Source organism: Tupaia chinensis, unplaced genomic scaffold, assembly GCF_000334495.1.
Source record: "Tupaia chinensis unplaced genomic scaffold, TupChi_1.0 Scaffold000146_1, whole genome shotgun sequence".
In the NCBI taxonomy this organism is placed as follows: Eukaryota; Metazoa; Chordata; class Mammalia; order Scandentia; family Tupaiidae; genus Tupaia; species Tupaia belangeri.
In genome coordinates this window covers 13,181,972-13,202,610 of record NW_006159616.1, presented here as the reverse complement: position 1 = coordinate 13,202,610, position 20,639 = coordinate 13,181,972, and the positions used below count along the sequence as shown (strand labels likewise).

The following is a 20,639-nucleotide window of genomic DNA, read 5'->3' as shown; positions in this document are numbered from 1 at the left end:
TCACAATCAAACATTTTTTTTAGAGAGAGATTTTTGCTACAGGGTGTGTGCTCTTGCCAGAGAAACAGAGATGGAAAGCAAGAAATCACACTCCAGGGGAGATGGTCATGCTGCAATCCCTTCTCCATTTCCCTCTTGGATCTTGGGCACGCGTGCACACGATGCCTGGTGTGTGTTTTAAGCCACTTGGTTCAGAACTTGAACCATGGTCACCTATGTGGGAGTCTAGTGATGTAACCATTATGCCATCTGCTGGTCCCTCAAACATTTTTAAAAAAATAGATATTAGGGGCCAGCAGGTGGTTACGGGTGCTGGACTCCCACATGGCTGACTGTGGTTCAAGTCTCGGACCTTGCTTGCTTTCTCACTTTCTCTTTCTCTCTCTGGTCAAATAAAAATAAATAAATAAAGCTAAACAGTTCTTTAAAAAGAAAAAGTAGATATTATACAGTAAATAAATTCTAGGAACATTTGGAGAATAGTCTTTAAAACCTGTGTTGCTGAGTGTTATATGACAAATTCTTTTAGTATTTTCTCTAGAGTAATTTTCTGGAATAAGAGGCTGAGTTTCTGATTCACAGGTGGCTGGCAGGGGATATATCTGCCCCTCCATCTAGAAAAGTGATAACATTAACACCTGGTACAGGGCCAGCAGGTGACGTGGAGGTTAGGGCTTGGATCCCACATGGCTGACTGCAGTTTGAGTCCAGGACCAGTACTTGAAAATCACGTAGGCATATGTATATTTGTGCCCAAGATCCTGAGGAGAATGAAGGAGAAGGGAATTGTGATGTGGTCATCCTCTCTGAGGGGTGATTTCTCAGTTTCCCTCTGGCTGTCTATCTGGCAAGTACACACTATAATAGAAACTAAAAAGGGGCTTGCAGGTGATTTGGTGGTTAAGGCTCTGGATTCTTACATGGGCAACTGTGTTTCAAGTCCTTGTCCCAGTAGCTTGAAGATCACCAAAGATAAATAGATGAATAAAATCAGTAAATGTTAGAACAAAAACAAAAACACCTAGTGCAGAGATACAGATGTCAAGCTGTGTGGTAGAGAAGAATGAGATAGTTGTTTCTTAAACACTTCCTTATGAATAAACTCATTCTGTAACTAGGCCAGTGTGCTTATTCTTCTTACTATACTTTAAAAATGTACAGTTGGGGAGACCAGCAGTTAGTGTAATGGCTGTGTCACTGGACTCCCACGGAGTCAACCACAGTTCGAGTCTGGACCTGGAGGCTTAAACTCACACCGGGTGCATGTGCGTGCATGCCCAAGATCCTGAGAGGAGAATGGAGGAGAAAGGATTGCGGTGTGGCTACCCCCCTGGGGGGTGATTTCTCACTTTATGTCTCTATGTCTCTCTTTGTCTTCCTGGTGAGTGCATGTGCCCTATAGCAAAAACCACCACAGTTGGGCCCATGGAGTATAATTTCCTTCCTTATTTTTTTTCTCTTGTTAATAGAGAGTGTGCACCCACCAGAGAGAGACACAAGAGAAAGGCAGAGAGAGAAACTGAGAAAGCATACCCGGGGGGAATGGCCATGCTGTAGTCCCTTCTCAGTTCTTTTGGGGTTTTGGGCATGCATGCACATGTGCTGAGTGTGATTTTCAAGCTGCCTGGTCTGGGAGTGGACCTCTGGTTGGCCATGTGGAAGTCCAGCCCCTTAATCATCACACCACCTGCTGGCCCCACTTTGCTAGTTATTAAGGATTCAAAAATGTGTACTTATTTTGTAAGGAAGTTAGAAATGGCAACCAAAAAAAATTATGATTTTTTTAAAGGTTTTTTTTTTTTTTAACTGCCAGAGGGCATGAATATTCTCCAGAGACAGAGAGGGAGAAAGTACCCCTTACTGGGGCATGGTCATGTCACTGTTCCCTCTCCTCCATTTCTCCATCCTATGGGGATTTGGGACACACACACACACACACACACACACACGTGTGTGACACGGTTTTCAAGCTGCTGGTGCTGAGATTTGAACTTGAGTTGGCCTTGTAAGATCTGGCTCCCATCACCAGTAGACTGCAGGGCTGGCCCAGTAATAAATGACTGAATAGAGCTCATTACCTTTTTTTTTGGAGAGGTTTTCGCTATAGGGCACGTGCGCTCTCCAGACAGAGAGAGACAGAGAGCTAGAAAGCGAGAAATCACCTCCCAGGGGGGATGGCCATGCCGCAATCCCTTCTCCTCCATTCTCCTCTCGGGATCTTGGGCATACACGCACACACGCCCGGTGTGAGTTTAAGCCACCGGGTCTGGGACTCGAACCATGGTCGACTACATGGGAGTCCAGTGACATAGCCATTACGCTAACTGCTGGTCCCAGAGCTCATTACCTTTTAGAGTAAAGATAAGAGGACTGGGGGCTGAGTCTTTGGTGAAGCAGTAATGCGCTTGTTCAGGACAAGCAGGATCCCATGTGGTGATAGTGGGCAAATCCTTGGCCCGGTGTGCCTGATACATGCTGGGTATGCGTGTGAGTGCCCAGGATCTGAGGGCAGACTGGAGGAAGGGGATCATGGTGTGACCAGGCCCTATGGGGAGGGCTCTCCTCTCTCTTACTCTTGTTTTTACGTGTATGCATTCTGTTTTGAATAAAGAAAAAATACTTTAGGAAAGATAAGAGGATTGGAATGAGAATTTGAGTTCAAATTATGAGCAAGAAACAGACTCCAGTTTGAAAGCTATTCTTGGTTCTGCCTAGGATATCATGGAAGGAATACATTACCTACTTGTTAGGAAATGGGGTGTTTTGGGGCATCAGCATATACTTATAACTTAGCCTTTGGAGAAGAGCTTCAAGATCTTGGTATAAATAAAGCCACGATTCATGAAAATTCTCTTTGTTATTCTACCTAGTCTATTTAGAAGGTGATGCTTGTGTTGTGGAACTTTTTCTCTACACTGAAGTTGTACATTACTCTTCTTTTTGCTTTTTCTGTGGTGTTGCATATGGCCGCTGTGCAAGGGAGTTAAACTCCTCAGGCCCCTTTCTGTTTTCTTATTTGTTAAGCATTCTTGGCCCGCAGGCGAAGGTGGACAGATGAACTTTTGCTTTCTCAGTCTCTTTATTAATTGATATCTTGGCTACTAACTTTACTCATTTTTGTGTCACCGTTGCTTAATGACCTTTATCTAAAAAGATGGGTTATTGAGAGGTCCTTGCTATTGGGTCATCAGGGGAAGCCATGATACATTTTTCTATACAAAAATGTGTCATGACTTTTCCTGATGACCTAGTAGTTTGAAAGCTGGCCGTGAACTTCTGTGTTTCATGAAAACTTTAAATAATACCAAACATTTTGGTGACTTGTTTCTGTCCTTTCTTCAGACACGCAAAAAGAAGCACAATTAACACTGACGATGTGAAGCTCTTAGCCAGGAGGAGTAATTCACTGGTGAGAGATGAATTTCTTTCCTCACTCCCCTTTCCCATCAGAATACATTATTCCCAATTAATCACTTGAAGCCATGAAGTTATTCCCTAGGGCACCTTGCATTAAAAACTGGAGATGGTTGAACCATTCAGACCTACCTATAATTTATAGTCTTTCTTTCATTATGATGGATCTTGCAAAGCCAATTTGAAATTTTCTAATCAGCACTCTGGATTTTATAATTTTCCTTTTTAGTAATATCTCAAAACTTTGTTTCCATGTTTCATTTACGAAATGATATCAGAGGCTAGAGTCTGTGGGGGATAGTTTCATTACGGTGTCCACAGTTCTCATAATGGGCCAGGTATGGGAGTGTATGACTGCATGTGCAAGAAGAAGCACATTTTCTATCTTGTTAAGTCTAGACATCATTATCAACCAAGTCCTGACTCTCCAGGTAAAGACAGTGGTACCCAGAGATGTCATGATGCTCCCAGGCTAATGGGTGTGGCCTCTGACCGATTGAGAACACCAGGGAGATTTCCTGTGTGCAGTGCTTTCAGTTAAAACATGTATTCCTCCCTATACTGTGGAGCCCACAAGGACAGTGCTTTTTGTCTCTTTGTTCTCTGCTCTATCTATATTGCTTAGTACATGGCTTGGCATTCAAGGGTAATCAATAAATAGTTGTGGCACAGGGGCCAGCAGTTGGCGTAATGGCTGTGTCGCTGGACTCCCATGTAGTAGATTGCGGTTTGAGTCCCGGACCTGGTGGCTTAACCTCATGCCGGACACATGTGCGTGCATGCCCAAGCTCCCAAGAGGAGAGTGGAGAAGGGATTGCGGTGTGGCCATCCCCCCCCCGGCCCCTGGGGGGTGATTTCTCATTTTCTCTCTCTCTCTCTGTCTTTCTGGTGAACACATACACCCTATAGCAGAAATCTCTCAAAAAAAAATAAGTTGTGGAATAAAGACGTTTGTATAGTACTTTAGTTAAATGGGGCTTTTATAGATACTATTTTACATGTATTATTTAATCCTCACAACTACTTTGTATAGGTTTATAATAAGCCAGTACAACTTTATTAGCTCTGTTTTACAGGCTAGCCAAGAGAAGTTAAGTGACTTTCCAAAGTTGAGTCTCACGCCTTCTGGCTGATAGCTGAACTTAACCTTTTACAGCTGAGTCTCTACTCTCCTTTTCCAATATCCTTTCTCCAAGGATTAAGGTGAAGGATGATACAGTTCTGGGACCAGCAGTTAGCGTAATGGCTATGTGGCTGAACTCCCATGTAGTCGACCGCGGTCCGGACCCAGTGGCTTAAAATTCATGCCGGGCACGTGTGTGTGCGTGCCCGAGATCCCGAGAGGAGAACGGAGGAGAAGGGATTGCAGCGTGGCCATCTCCCCTGGGGGGTGATTTCTTGCTTTCTGTCTCTCTGTTTCTGTTTGGTGAACGCACGTGCCCTATAGCAAAAACCTCTCTAAAATAAAAAAATAAATAAAAAAAGGATGATACAGTTCTTACATAAAATAGCTAAATGTTTGGTGATTCTCTCTATCATTGGAAACACATTACACATTCCTGTCTTCCTAAATTCCATGTTCTGTCACAGCTGTTATTTGGTCTGATTCATCAAAGAGTTTCTATCTTTTGCAAAGGAATGGTGAATTTAGCTCATTGTAGAATATTTGGAAGTCATTTGCTTATTGCGTACTTGTTTACTTCAGAATATTCCTTTCATTTTGAACTCTTGATTTTTTTCTTTTTTTTAGAGCTTTTTGCTATAGGGCGCATGCGCTCACCAGAAAGACAGAGACAGAGAGACAGAAAGCGAGAAATCACCCCCCAGGGGAGATGGCCACGCTGCAATCCCTTCTCCTCCATTTTCCTCTCAGGATCTTGGGCTCGCAGGCACCCAGCGTGAGTTTAAGCCACTGGGTCCAGGACTTGAACCGCAGTCGACTACATGGGAGTCCAGTGACATAGCCATTATGCCAACTGCTGGTCCCAAACTCTTGATTTTTTCCATCTGTGAGTGCCTTATTACTGAAGAGTGCAGCTAAATTATGCATTTGTTTAAGTCCTCAGTGAGGATGGGGACTTTGTCTTACTTATCTTGTATCCCCCATACCTAGTACATAGAAGTTGTTTAATAAATTTTATTTGGATAAATTTAGGGGGATGTTGATTATATCTATGCTTTATAGAGTATACCTGAGATTGACATGTTTTCTATGTGCTTCCAAATTTTAATTCTTTTGATTACTCAGGGAACTCTTACATTGAAGTTTACCTCTTGGAAGTTATGTGAGTAGCAGTGAGTTGACTTTTTATTTATTTTTTTTGGAGAGGTTTTTGCTATAGGGTGTGTGCGCTCGCCAGACAGAGAGAGACAGAGAGACAGAAAGCGAGAAATCACCCCCCAGGGATAGTCATGCCGCAATCCCTTCTCCTCCATTCTCCTCTCGGGATCTTGGGCATGCACGCACATGCGCCCGGAATGAGTTTCAAGCCACTGAGTCCGGGACGCGAACCGCGGTCGACTACATGGGAGTCCAGTGGCATAGCCATTACACTAACTGCTGGTCCCGTTTTGTAATTGATTCTCTTTTCCAGAAAAAAAAAATTTTTAAGAGGTTTTTGCCTTGGTACCAGCAGTTAGCGTAATGGCTATGTTGCTGAACTCCCATGTAGTTGATTGACCGAGTCCCAGACCTGGTGGCTTAAACCCACACCGGGCACGTGTGCATGAGTGCCCAAGATCCCGGGAGGAGAATGGAGGAGAAGGGATTGCAGCGTGGCCATCCTCCCTGGGGGGTGATTTCTTGCTTTCTGTCTCTCTGTCTCGCTCTGTCTTTCTGGCGAGCGCATGCCCCCTATAGCAAACATCTCCAAAAAAAAGAGGTTTTTGCCTTAGGGTATATGCGCTCTCTGAAGAGAGAAAGCTAGAGACAGAGGGAATGTGAGAAATCACTCCCTGTGGGGGCATAGCCACACGGTAATCCCTTCGCTTCCATTGTCCGGGGATGTGGGGCACACATACACATGTGCCCAGTGTGTTTCAAGCCACTGGGTCTAGGACTCGAGCCATAGTTGGTTATGTGGGAGTCCAGTGATGTAACTGGTGTATCAACTGCTGGTCCCCAGAAAAATTTTAAAGCTGTATTTAATTCTAAGAAGTATAACCCAGGGCCAGCCCCATAGCATAGTGGTTAAGGGATCTGGATCCCATATTGCTCAGTATAGTTTGAATCCCAGCCCTGGTGGCTTAAAAAACATGCCAAGTGCACATGTGTGTGTCTAAGATCCTGACAGGATGGAGAGATGGAGGAGGAGGGATTGTAGCAGACCCCGCCGGTCAGTGCTCCCCACCCCCATCTCTGTCTTATCTCTCTCTGGTGAGTGAACTATCCTCTGACAATTAAAAAAGTAACTAAGCTTCTCCATCCAAATTCTTTGAGTGGGAGAGGCCTTTTTTTTTAAAAGAATTTTATTTATTTATTTATTTATTTATTTATTTTGATCAGAGAGAGACACATAGAGAGAAAGGCGGGGGGGAGTGAGAAAGCAAACCACCAGGTCCAGGACTCAAACCATGGTCAGCCATGTGGGAGTGTCCAGTGCTTTAACCACCACACCACCTGCCAGTCCCATTTTTTTTTTAAAGGCTTAGAAAATGACTTTCAACCAGATGTAAATACAATTTTTTTATTTGTGTAGCTAAAATACATCACAGAGAAAAATGAAGAAATTGCTCAGCTTAATCTAGAACGAAAGACAAAGAAGAAAAAGAAATCAGAAGATGGAAACAAAAATTCAAGTGAGCCAACAGAGGCTGATATAGTGGAAAGTGAGAATTAAACTCTCTTACTGCTTGGGAAAAGTGGCCTTCAGCATGTACAGCTACCGAGTAATGCTACAAGGGACTTTTGAAGGGATAAGTGAAGACTGGGAAAAAAAAAAGGGCTAGGCAGCTTTTTGTGCTGTATTTGTCTTAGTCATTAACTGAAAAAGCTAATTTAGAAGAGAACTGGACACTCTTAAGCAAAATATCCCTGTGTCTTTTGCGCATAAGAAAAAGGTGTGTACGGGCCAGCAAGTGGTGTGGTGGTTAAGGTGCTAGATCCCACATGGCCAACTCTGCAGTTCAAGTCCCAACCCTAGCGGTTTGTGTATCATGCCGGGTATGTGTGTGCCCAAAGTCCCAAGAGGAGAATAGAGAAGGGACTGGTGTGGCCACCCACCCTCGAGGGTGATTCTCACTTTTCCTCTCTCTGTCTCTGTCTCTCAGTGGTAAGTGCACACAACCTATGGCAAAAATCTTAAAAAAAAAAGTGTGTGTTTGAATGGTGCATATTGGAAGCTATACCTGTTGTAATTAATAATAAAATTGTGATCAACTAAACATGATTGACTTTTTAAAAAGAGTTATTTATTTATATTTATTATTATTATTTTAAAAAATTGACCTGAGAGAGAGAAAGTAAGAAAACAAGTCGCCAGGTCTAGGACATGAACTGTGGTTGGCCATGTGGGAGTCCTGCACCTTAACCACTGTACCACTGACAGCTCCAACATGATTGACTTTTTTTAAGCAAAAATCTGTTATTCTTTTACATAAATAAAATGAGCTAGATGATAATCTCTGAAAGTTTAATACAGCTATATTTATTTAGCCCATCTGATTACTCATTTTTTAAAACTACGCTACCTATGATCACCAGGTAATAAGGAGGGTATTTGCGAATGGTCCTTTTTACTTTTTAAATGTGATTTTTAAACATGGTTTTAAATGTGCTTTTCTCCACACACAGTTTATATGACTTTTCTCTGGCTATTTTTATGTGAGATCATGTTCCCAAACATTCCAGTTCTACTGTCTTCTCATGTCTTTGGGTTTCTTAGCAGTCCAGGGCACACCTTTCCCTTGTGGGGCAGTACAGGTAAAGAAAAGGGACTGGCGTTCAGTCCTCTCTGTACACACTAGGCGCTATATATATTGCATCATTGGATCTTCACAACTTTATCTGTTGTTTATCTGGTGGATCTGATCATAATCCATTTTACTGAAGAGCAAACTGAAGCTTTACAAAGTTAACCAACTGCCCAGGATCACTAGGCTACCAACCAGTAGATATAGTGCTCACATATGGGAGTATGAGTGGGCAGAGAGAAAAGGGCATGCATTTTGGAACCTGCAGGTGGCATGGTGGTTGGGGGCACTGGCTCCCACGTGGCTGACAACAGTTTGAGTTCTGGACCTAGTGACTTGCTTTCTCACTTTCTCTCTCTATCCCACTCTGGTCAAATTAAAAAATAAATAAATAAAGTTAATTAAAATAATTATACCATTTCTGCCCAAATATGATCATCAGCAGATACCCCAAAGTCTGACTTTCGAAGAAAGATGTTAAGCTATGATCATATTAAAGCACCAAATTCAAACTTCATGGTTTAAAGTACTGCAGTAACTAATCTTTTGAAATATTTAATTACAACATCTGCCTGTTACATCAGAGTAAGAAGAGTGAATCGTAAAGCCTGCTGTCCTTATGGTATGTTCAGCTAAAGATCCATAGATTAGCCGTTGTTTTCAGATATTCTTTTGTTGTTTTTAGCTTGCTATAGGGCACATGTGGTTGCTGGAAAAAGACAGAGAGAGGAAGAGAGGGAAGGTGAGAAAGCAGCTCTTGGGAGTGATGGCCAAGCTGCAATTCCTTCTCCATCCAGTTCTGTCAGGATTTTAGTCACCCCCACACACGCACTCAAGTGTGCTTTTCAAGCTGCCAGGTCTGGGACTTAAACCGCACAGTCAGCCATCTGGAATCCAACCACTTTCACTACAGTGCAACGGGCAGACCCTGCTTCTGTAAATTTCTCATTTGCAAGAATACCTTAAAACTTTATTTTTTAAATAATTATTTTATTTATTTATTTTTTATTAAATTTGACCAGAGACACAGAGAGAGAGAAAGTGAGAAAGCAAGCCTCCAGGTCCAGGACTCAAATGGCAGTCAGCCACCTGAGAGTCCAGTGCCTTAACCACCATACTGCCCAGCAACCCACATACCTCAAAACTGTTCTTTTTTTCTTTTCCCTGAGATTTTTGCTATAGGGCACGTGTGCTAGCCAGAGAGACAGAAAGCGAGAAATCACTCCTTGGGGGAGCGACCATGCTGCAGTCATTTCTCCCATTTTCCCTTCGGGATTTGGGGCATACATGCACATGCACCTGGCATGAGTTTCAAGCTACCGGGTCCGGGACTTGAATCACATCAACAAGTGGTAGTTCAGTGCCTTAGCCACCACACCACCTGCTGGCCCCCTCAAAACTGTTAAAGTCATTTGTGGTAATTATTTTAGGCAAAAAGGAAATGATTTTGGTATAGAAATAAGGGACTAAGTAACAGTGTGTAAGTCATAGGTCATCAGATCTTGCTAGTTTCACCTAGAATTATAAAGTAAAGACTGTGACAAATACAGTTTAAGATCGAGATTTTCCTGGACTGGCACTGTAGCACAGTGGTTAAGTATTACGTATTAGGAGCTGGACCCAGTTTGAATCCTGGTCACAGTTTGAATCCTGGACCCAGTGGCATGAAAAACATGCTGGATATGTTTGTGTGTGCATGCGTGTGCCCAAAATCCTGATGAGACAGGGAAATGGAGGAGACCAAATTACAGAATGACTAGGTCATATCAGAGGGTATTTTCTATCTGGTGAGTGTGTGCATCCTCTGGTGATTTTTTAAAAAGTTTGGATTTCCCTGTGAAGGAGTGTGAATCAGAGCTATGGAAAACAAAACATCTATGACTTCTGGAATGATCTGTCTGTGGTTTAGTTTTGAGCCTTGCCGTGGAAATGGGCCATGTTCAGTAGGTTTGAAGTGATTGTTTCAGGTTTTACTAGCTGTCTTGGTTGAGTGAAGGCATCTATACATTTGTCTATGTGATTCCGAAAGTAGGACCCATGAAGAGAAACCTGGAGGTGAAACAGAGGGACTTCACATTCTGTACTTCTTGGCAGTGGTGCCATCCTTGGGAGGATAGTGAGCCCTGGGAGCTGGCCAAGTGCAGTTTTCTCAAATTGTAACTAGCCTGGTTGGTCTAGGCTTAGCATCACTTGGGAGCTCGTGAGACACGCAGGCTCTGAATTCCTGTAAGCACCTACTGCATTAGCATCATAGTCCTGGAGGTTCAGGTGTACCTTACAGTTTGAGAAGGCAGAGGATAGCAGGCCTGGCTGGCTGGCTGAGAGGCAGTGCTGGGAACAGGTTACTTGGGTTGTCCATGTCCACGATGCAGTGAAACCAGTGGATGCTATTGGAGCATCTCACTGAGCTCTTTGCCTCTTTGTTCTGCCCAGAGCAAATTTGGGCATACTTTTATATGGACGACATTTCCTGTATTAACCTCCTTATTTAAGGCAATTTTTTAAAAATTTGCCTGAAAGGGACCAGCAGTTAGCGTAATGGCTATGTCGCTGGACTCCCATGTAGTCAACCGCGGTTCGCGTCCCGGACCCAGTGGCTTAAAACTCATGCCGGGCGCGTGTGCGTGCATGCCCAAGATCCCGAGAGGAGGATGGAGGAGAAGGGATTGCGGCGTGGTCATCCCCCCTGGGAGTTGATTTCTTGCTTTCTATCTCTCTGTCTCTCTCTGTCTGTCTGACGAGCGCACATGCCCTATAGCAAAAACCTCTCAAAAAATTTTTTTTTGCTAGAAAGTGTGTGCGTTTGTCCAAGAGACAGACAGGGAGAGAAGGAATGCACCTTCCAGTGGGGTGTGGTTACATGGTAATCCCTTCTCCAAAATGTCAGCATTTTGGGCCTGCATATGCATACACCCGGTGTGGTTTTCAAGCTGTTGGGTCTGGGACTTGAACTGCACAGTTGGCCATGTGGGATCTAGTGCCTTACCTCTATGCCACCTGCTAGTCCTCCCCAAGGTTATTATTATTATTATTATTTAAGATTATTTCTTCTATGATCAGAAGAGACAGCACCCCCAAACAGGGTCTTGATGCTGCAGTGCACTCTCCATCCAGCCACAGATCATGGGCATGTGGGTGCCTAGTGTACTCAAGGAGGTCTCTGGACATGAATTTGGAACCCTCCTATTTGAATGGCCTTGCAGAATGTTGTATTTTAACAGTGTGTCACTGTCCAGCCCCTCCCTTGCTTTTAAAAAATCTGTCAAGAGGCACATGTAGTTCCCAGAGAGAGAAAGAGAGAGAAATCACTCCCAATGTAGTGTGGTCATGCTATAATCCCTTGTCCATTTTGCACATACACATGCACACACACGTGCCTGGTGTTTTTTTTCAAGCTGCCAGATCCAGGGTTTAAGCCACATGGTTGGCCATATGAGATCTGGCTTCTTTAACCACTAGGTTATGGGACCTCCTCACTGCTCATCTACCTTTTTTGTTGTTGTTGTTGGATTTTTGCCATAGGGTGTGAGTTCACTGGAGAGAGACAGACACAGAGAGAGGGAAAGTGAGAAATCACCCCCCTCTCCAGGGGGGATGGCCATATTGCAGTCTCTTCTCCCCCTTGTCTCTGGATTTTGGACATGCACACACATATACCTGTGCAATTTTCAACCCTCTAAGTGTGGGACTCAAATCGCAGTCAGCCATGTGGGATCCAGCACCTTAACCACCACATCACCTGTTGCCCACCTCCCCTAATTTTTTTTCTGTTTAAAAGCTAGGGTCTTAGGATCAGTAGATGGCATGGTGTTTAAGGCACTGTACTTCCACATGGCTGACTGCAGTTTGAGTCCGAGTCCCAGACCTGGCAGCTTGCTTGCCTTTTGTTTTTTATTCCAGGTAGATTTTTGGTATAGGGTGCATGTACTTGCCAGAGACACAGAAAGATAGAAAGTAAAAAATCACCCCCCAGGAGGGATTGGCCACACTGTAGTCCCTTCTCTGTTCTCTCGATATTTGGGGCACACACGCCCAACCTGAGTTTTAAGCTGCTAGGTCTGGGACTCGAACCGCATTTGACTCGAACCGCATATGTGGGCATCCAGTAACGTAATTACGTGATCTGCTGGTCCCATTGGCTTGCTTCTTACTTTCTCTCTGTTGAGTGCATGTCCCCTATAGCAAATTTAAAAATAATAAATACAAAAAATTAAGTAAATAATTCTTTGGGAATTATGTTGCCCATATATACTTGCATCATACTTGTGATATTCCTTCCATAGCTTCCGGAGTAGATGGGACTACAGGTGTGCAACACTATGCCTGGCTTCTAAGGCTAATTTTATATTATGTTAAATCACTTACTTTTGTTCTCCTGGCTTCCTGCTTGCTGTAGGGATAATTATGAGGAAGTAAAACTTCTGAAGCAAGTGCACGTGCATTCCAAAATAAGAGCAGTTTCATAGGAAAAGACCTGAGGCTTTAATTAAGGGCTTAAAATGCAATCTTTTGTGGCCACTGATTGCTCAGGCTTCTGCGTCACTGTGAGTGAGGAAAGGGGGGTCCAGGCTTCAGACATGTATAGACAAAACAGCTGGAGGTTGAGCTTAAAATACCCCCCAAGCTTAAAATACCTCCCAATCGCCAAAGAAGAGGCCCAAGTCCACAAACACTGAGATTTCAGAGCTGCCAAGGATGAGCAGAGCAGGAGAGAAGCACCGGGCAGCCTGCAGAATGCTGCCACCTCTGCACTTGCTGCTGCTGCTGCTGCTCTCAGGGGCCATGGCCACCGCTGCCCTTCCTCTGGATGGTGGCCCCACCAGCCAAGACAGCGGGGTGAGTACGGGCCCTCCTTAGCCACACGCCAGCCCACTGTCTGTGTCTCTTTGTCCTAGGCGTTTTGGTCAGGCCTGTGGATTCACCCTCATTCCGCGTGGCTGTGTGTGCGGCATGCATACATGTGCATGCATGTGCATTAGTTACAGTTTACGAATAGGACAGAATGCAGGGCTCAACTGCATGGAGTTCCCAGTTGTCCCCTGGAACTGTGATGTCCCACTCAGGTCACCGATTTCCATTTATCTTCATATGTGCCAGCCCATGAAATTTGTTAGAAACCTCCGCAACTCAAGGGAGCCCCTTCCTGCTGGCTTCCTGCTCTCCAGCTGCTAATCTGAGAGAGGCGAAGTGGTCGAATCTGTTGCAGAGCAGTCGTGGAGCTGCTGCTGCCCATGTTAGTCAGACAGACTTCTAGAGCCTTAATTTATACGTCCAGCACATGTTCTCACTGGCTCGTATTAACTGACATCATTACATTTGTCATTGTGAGAATTTGTAACTTCATGAGGTGATTTATTTTCCTTTTTTTCCATTTTGAAAAAGTTCCAAGAAAGAGTACATAAAATTGATCATTAAAAATGGATTTTTCTCTAAAATTACCAGATGAAATTCAGATAGGCCATTTATCATCAGATTACTCCTAAAGCTTTCTAAGGAATTGGAAAGATCTGAGCATAATGTCTCAATCCGATCTGTCTGGGGAGCAATGTGTGGCTGTCTAGGAGCATGTCAAAGATGGGCAAACAAGCTAAATTAGCTTGATGTACCTGAGGGCTTCCTAGTTAAGTCAGCCGGTGGAGAATGACAGATTTCCTGACCACTTCTAATTAAGGACCTCAGCAAAGATTATGGGGCCAGACCAACATTTTTTTTCTTCTTCGACTGAAAATTGGCCACTTTTCCTTTTCTCTAATTAGGGTAATTCTTTAGATGGTTTCTTTCTCATCCTTTAAATGGAAATGTGATTTATTCTTGTGAAACATCTTTTATTTTTAAAGCTACTCAGGAGGCTGAGGCAGGAGGATTGTGAGTTCGAGGCCAGTTTGAACAACATAGCAAGACCCTGTCTCTTAAAAAAAATTGCTAAGGGAAAGATTGTGTATATTTAAATGCTGGCTGAGCCAGATTGTTGATTTTTCTTTCTTTTGTCATCTGCTTCTCTTTAAAAGCATATGCTGGAAGTCGCAGAAATAAAGAAAAGCAACTTTTTGACTTTCCTTGCTTGGTGGTATGAGTGGACCTCCCAGGCTCATGGCATGTCCCTCACTGGAGGGGAGCCCAGGGAAGTTTCCAAACGGCAGGAAGGCCTGTCACTGCCACAGTCCACACGCCGAGATAAAGCACCCTGCAAGAATTTCTTCTGGAAGACCTTCTCCTCCTGCAAATAAAACTTCACCCATGGTACTCATGTAAAAAGTGTAACAATGGACCTTAATAAAATGTATTAAGCAGTGGTAATCTTTCTTCTTTAGGTAGTTTTCTTCTCCTTCCCATGTTCTTGGAAAAGTATTTTTACTTTAAACCACAAATATGTTTAATACAGTCAATGTCTTGAGTAATTTGGAATACAATGTGAACTTTTTTTTTTAGATAGATTTTTGCTATAGGGCATGTGCACTTGCTGGAGAGACAGAAAGCAAGAAATCACCCCTAGCGGGGATAGCCATACCTCAGTCCCTTCTCCATTCTCCTCGGGATTTGGGGCACAGAAGCACATGAGCCTGGTGTGATTTTCAAGCTACCAGGTCCAGGAATCACACTGCAGCTGGCCATGTGGGATCCAGTGCCTTAACTCCCATGCCACCTGCTGGCCTAAGGTAACATATTCAACCTATTCTAAGAGTTCAGAATAACATCTAATTTCAGTTTATATTAATATGAATTGTCTAATTTATTTATTTATTTAAAGAATTATTTCCTTTATCATTATTGTTATTTTTTAATTTGACCAGAGGGAGACATTAAACTGTGGTCAACCATGTGGGAGTTCAGTGCCTCTAACCACCATGCCATCTGCAGACCCCTTGAATTGTCTAATTAAAAAATTTTTTCTGGGACCAGCAGTTGGCGTAATGGCTACGTCACTGGACTCGCATGTAGTTGACCGCACTTCAAGTCTTGGACCTGGTGGCTTAAATTTACACCAGGCGTGTATGCGTGCGTGCCCAAGATCCCGAGAGGAGAATGGAGGAGAAGGGATTGTGGCATGGCCACCCCCTAGGGGGTGATTTTTGTTTCTATCTCTGTCTTTCTCTGTCTTTCTGGCGAGCGCACGTGCCCTATAGCAAAAACTGCTCCAAAAAAAAATGTTGTTTTTCCCAGGACAGCTGGTGGTGTGGTGGCATAGGTGGTAAAGGTGGCCGGATCCTACATGTTCAACCACCATTTATTTAAATGTATGAAAAATAAAAACTGAATAATTCTTTTACAAAAAAATTCCCTCACAGTAAAAGCAAAAAAATTTTAAAAGAATTATTTTATTTAACTTTATTCTAATTTGACCAGACAGGGACAGAGTGAGTGAGTGAGAGAGAGGGAGGGAAATTGAGAAAGTAAGCTGCCAGGTCTGGGACTCAAACTATGGTTGGCCATGTGGGAGTCCAATGCCCTTAACCACCACACCATCTACTGGCTCCTAAAAGCGAATTTTTAACATTGTGCTCAGAGCAAAATATTTATTCATGTTGTAGCTAAAGTTAATTTAAAAACATGTTATGCATTAACAGATAACATCATGCTGGCATGCTTATAAAAGTTACATTCTTTTTTGTTATGTACTAGTTTTCATTTTTTTAAAGGATTACTTTATTTAACTTTGTTATTTATTTTAATTTGACCAGAGAGGGACACGGGGTTGGGGGAGGTGGGGAGAAAGAGAGAGAGAGAGAAAGTGAGAAAGTAAGCCACCACGTCCAGGACTTGAACTGCGGTCAGCCATGTAGGAGTCCCGTACCCTTAACCACCATGCAACCTGCCAGCCCCATTATGCACCAGTTTTAATGAGCAAGTCAATATTAATTTGTTACTATTCTTTTCATGGATTATAGCTTCAGGTTTGCTTCATGAGGACTGAAGTCTACTTAAAAGTATTACCTTAAGGGGCCAGCAGGTGGTGTGGTGGTTAAAGATACTGGACTTACACATGGCTGACCATGGTTCAAGTCCTGGACCTGGTGACTTGCTTTCTTTCTTTCTCTCTCTCTGTGTCTCATCGAAACTGGAAAATACTAAATGAAGTTAAATAAAATAGTTCTTAAAAAAAAAAAAAAAGTATTATCTCAAGCCAGACATAGTGAGCAGTGCTGTGCTGCTACCCAGCTGGCAAACTTTGCCTCAGCTTCTTTTATAATATTAGGGGACTTCAAAAAGTTTGTGGAAAATAGAATTAAAGTATGAGTTTATTTTGGTGTAGATATATTTTAAAATTCAAGCATAGGATTTTTTTTTTTTTTTAAAAGTGAGGAAGCAAGCCACTAGGTCCGGGACTTCAGCCACAGTCAGCCATGTGGGAGTCCAGCACCCTTAACCACCATGTTACCTGCCAGCCCCAAATTTAATGTATTTTAAAAAATTTATTTTATTTTGGGGCCAGCAGGTGGCATGGTGGCAGGGGGTGCTGGACTCCCACATGTCTGACCACGGTTCAAGTCCTGGACCTGGTGGCTTGCATTCTCACTTTCCCTCCCTCTCTCTCTGATCAAACTGGAAAAGAATAATAATAAAGTTAAGTAAAATTAAAATTTCCTTCTTAAGAGATTTTTGTTATTGGGCACATGTGCTCCCTGGAGAGAGAGAGTAATAAATCACCCCCATAGGGTAAGGCCATGACATAGTCCCTTTCCCTCCATTCTTTGGGGATTTTGGGGCACATAGGCACACATGCCTGCTGCTGAGTTTCAAGCTGCCAGGTCTGGGTCTCGAACCATGGCTAAGTCTTGTGAGAGTCCAGCGTCTTAACTATGCCACTTGCTGGCCTCATTTTTATATTTTTTAAAGTTTTTTGCCATAGGGTGTATGCACTCACCAGAGAGAGATAGACAATGAGAGGAAAAGTGAGAAATCACTCCTTTCTCTGCCATTCTCCTCCTGGGACACGCACATGCACCTGGTGTGATTTTCAAGCTAGCCTGGTCCTGGACTCAAACTGCTGCAGTCAGCCATGTGGGAGTTTAGTGCCCTAACCAGCAGGCCACCCTGCTGGCCCCATGGATGTTTTTCATAATAGGCATTTTCCATGAACTTTCTGAAGATCTCTTGTACAAAGACCTCCCAGGTCTTAGTATTCAGACTTTGTTCCATGATAAATGGATTACATTTATGTGTGTATATGTCCTGTTTCCCCATTTCTCAGTTTCCAGTGAATAATGGTTAAGAGAGGATTTTATTTTCTGTAATACAACACAGAGCGTCATCCATTGAGTTTAATATGAACCAGGATTTTTGGTCTGCTCAAATGAAGCTAGGAGTAAATATGTCACTCCATTTCAAAATCCTTATCACATTTTGATTTTCCCCATAGCATCAGAATCCTTTTTCGGTTACACATATTATGACTCTTGAACCACAGACTCTAAAGGAAACTTCCAGTGCCAAGGTTTGTGGATGCTAAACTTCAAAGCTTAACTTCAAAGCCGGTCCATACCCAGGACCAGCTCCATGGTGCAGTGGTAATGCATTGCATAGGAGAAGCAAGACCCCACATAATGATCATGTTCAAATCCGTGGCCTGGTCACCTCAAAACACATCAGCATACAGGCAGATGCCCGAGATCTGACAGATTGAGGACTGGAAGAAGGGGATCACAGTGTGACCAAACCCTATGGAGGGTGCTTCTCTCTCTCACATGAACATGCATGCTCTCAGTCATGAGTAAATTAAAAAGAGATCCACCTCAGAGTTAGGGAAAGTTTCTGACCATCAGGGCTAATACTGGGAAAACTGGCAAAAGCTGGCTTAGGGTGCACTGTGATATCATTCTCTTCTCTGGACACCAGGGAGCAGACTCACTGAGGGTGACTGCTGACCACTCTTGTTTTTCAGACCTGAGCTCATATTCATAATCACTAGCTGAATAAAATATAATGTGATAGAAGGGACTTAATAGCATCCTCATTTCCAAACACAGCAGCTTTAGGAGACCAGTAATTGGGTCAGTGCACTGTGGAAGATGCTTGCCTGGAAAGGCCAGCTAGCTACAGAATGCTGTCTTTTAGCATATTTCTAGAAGAGAAGCATGCTATTTTTCTGTTTCATTTGGGGTCATCCATACATAGTCCTTAAGATTAAGGATTTTACCACTTAACCAAGTAAGTACCTGAAGGCTAATGAGGGTCTACTAATGATACTACCAGAAAATTATGTCTAAGTCTACTTTAGTTCAGGGAACCTTTTTTTGTTGCTGTTTTTAAGAGGTTTTTGCCTTAGGGTGCATGTGCTTGCTGGAGAGAAGGTGAAAGGGAAAATGAGAAATCACCTCTTGTAGGGATGACCACATTGCACTCCCTTCTCCATTCTCCTCCCAGGATCTTGGGCTTGCATGCACATGTGCCCAGCATGATTTTTCAAGCTACCAGGTCCAGGACTCGAACCACATCAGCCATGTGGGAGTCCAGTGACATAACTGCTATGCCATCTGTGGGTCCCATTTCAGGGCACTTAATGTTAACTGGTAGGGACTGTGTGTTGGACTAGATAAACATGCTTGTGATTAGTAAGTTAGGGTAAAATGGCAATTTCCTATCCTCGTGGTTTTGATAGACGTTTGTGTAGTAAAGTACAGTCAGGTGTGTGTGTCTGTATCAGGAGGGCACGGACAACTTCAAGTTCATTCTCATTACTTCTAGTTCACGGCTCCAGATTCGATCTTAACTACAGAGCAAGAACTGAGTATGACAAATATTCACATTTCAGAGCTGAGAGCAAACCATTCTAGGCTTTAGGAAACTCACCATTATAATAAGATCAGGAGAGAGATTTAATCTAATTTAAGCAGCATCTGCTGAAGAGGTAAGCCACCATTTTCATAGTAGCTTCGCCCCCTCCCTGCCCCCCAAGTTTAGTTTTATTTCTTTCATGAGAGAGTAACAGGCACCTTTGACAGGGTTTCTTCATGCCATGAACCTCCCTAGCCTTCCAACAAACTGATCATGGGCGTGACATGCCTGGCATGATTCACGCAGACCAGGATCCAAATCATGGTCTCCTGTGTAGCTCCGGCATTGCAGCGTGGCATCCTACTGTGTGTGCTGCCACCTGGGGCCTGTTAACAGTAGCTTCCTTAGTGAAGATGTGTATTCTATTTTGAATAAATCATGAAAAGAAAAATCACTTAAGTATTAAAATATTCTTTTTTTTTTTTTTAAGAGATTTTTGCTATAGGGCATGTGCACTCATGGAGAGACAGGAGGCGAGAAATCACTCCCTGGGGGGATGGCCACGCTGTAATCCCTGCTCTCCATTCTCCTCTTGGGATTTTGGGCATACTGCACTAGTGCCCAGCGTGTTTCAAGCTGGGTCCAGGACTTGAACATGGTTGGCCATATGAGAGTCCAGCAGTTTAACCACCACACCATCTACTGGCTCTAAAAAATTTTTTTATACTAGAAAGGAAAAAAGAAAGCATAGTTTGGCAACTCACTGTTTTCTTTTTCTTTTCTTTTTTTTTTTTGATAAATCAAGTATCCAAATTACTTTTTAAAGAATTATTTCATTTAACTTAATTTATTTACTTTAATTTGACCAGAGCGATAGAGGGAAAGCGAGAAAGCAAGCTGCCATGTCTGGGATTTGAACCACAGTTAGCCATGTGGAAGTCCAGTGCCCCCAACCACCATGCCACCTGCCGGCCCTGCCCATTGTTTCTTATGCTAATAAAAATATTAATTAAGACCAGCAGGTGATGTAGTGGTTAAGGTGGCTGAATCACACATGGCCAACTACATGGTTTGAGTCTGGAACTGGTAGCTTGAGAAATATGCCAGGCACGAGAACATGCCCGCCCAAAATCCCAAGAGGAAAATGTTGGCGGTAGAGACTGGTGTGGCCATCCCCCGCCCCCACCGGGGGTTGATTTCTCTTTCTCTGTCTCTGGTGAATGCATGGCCTGCATAGCAAAAACAAACAAAATAGTAATTTATCCTGCACATTTTGCATTTTTTTTTTTTTGGAGAGGTTTTTGCCTTTGGGTGCGGGCACTCGCCAGACAGACAGAGACAGAGAGATAGAAAGTGAGAAATCACCCCCCCCCCAGGGGGGGATAGCCATGCCGCAATCCCTTCTCCTCCATCCTCCTCTCAGGATCTTGGGCACGCGCGCACATGTGCCCAGCGTGAGTTTTAAGCCACTGGGTCCAGGACTCGAACCGTGGTCGACTACATGGGAGCCCAGCGACAGCCATTACGCTAACTGCTGGTTCCTGCATTTTAATTTTTTTAATACCAGAGGGTGCATGTGTGTTGTGTGAGAGACAGAGAGG

The 20,639-nt window shown here is 43.4% G+C and overlaps 2 protein-coding genes across 2 annotated transcripts in view; both read left to right on the top strand.

Moving 5' to 3' along the window:
• Window positions 1-7,583, top strand: part of CENPS (centromere protein S) — a gene marked incomplete at its 5' end in the record, with an annotated part of 11,772 nt that extends 4,189 nt beyond the window's left edge. The window contains 2 exon segments of the mRNA XM_014586521.2: window positions 3,343-3,409; window positions 7,113-7,583. Coding sequence (XP_014442007.1) covers window positions 3,343-3,409; window positions 7,113-7,253 — 208 coding nt within the window.
• Window positions 7,584-12,385: 4,802 nt separating this feature from the next.
• Window positions 12,386-14,623, top strand: CORT (cortistatin). Its single transcript, XM_006145346.3, has 2 exons — window positions 12,386-13,161; window positions 14,334-14,623. Exons 1-2 carry the CDS (start codon window positions 13,021-13,023, stop codon window positions 14,550-14,552), a joined length of 360 nt encoding a protein of 119 aa, XP_006145408.2. The 5' UTR covers window positions 12,386-13,020; the 3' UTR covers window positions 14,553-14,623.
• The last annotated feature ends 6,016 nt before the right edge of the window (window positions 14,624-20,639 follow it).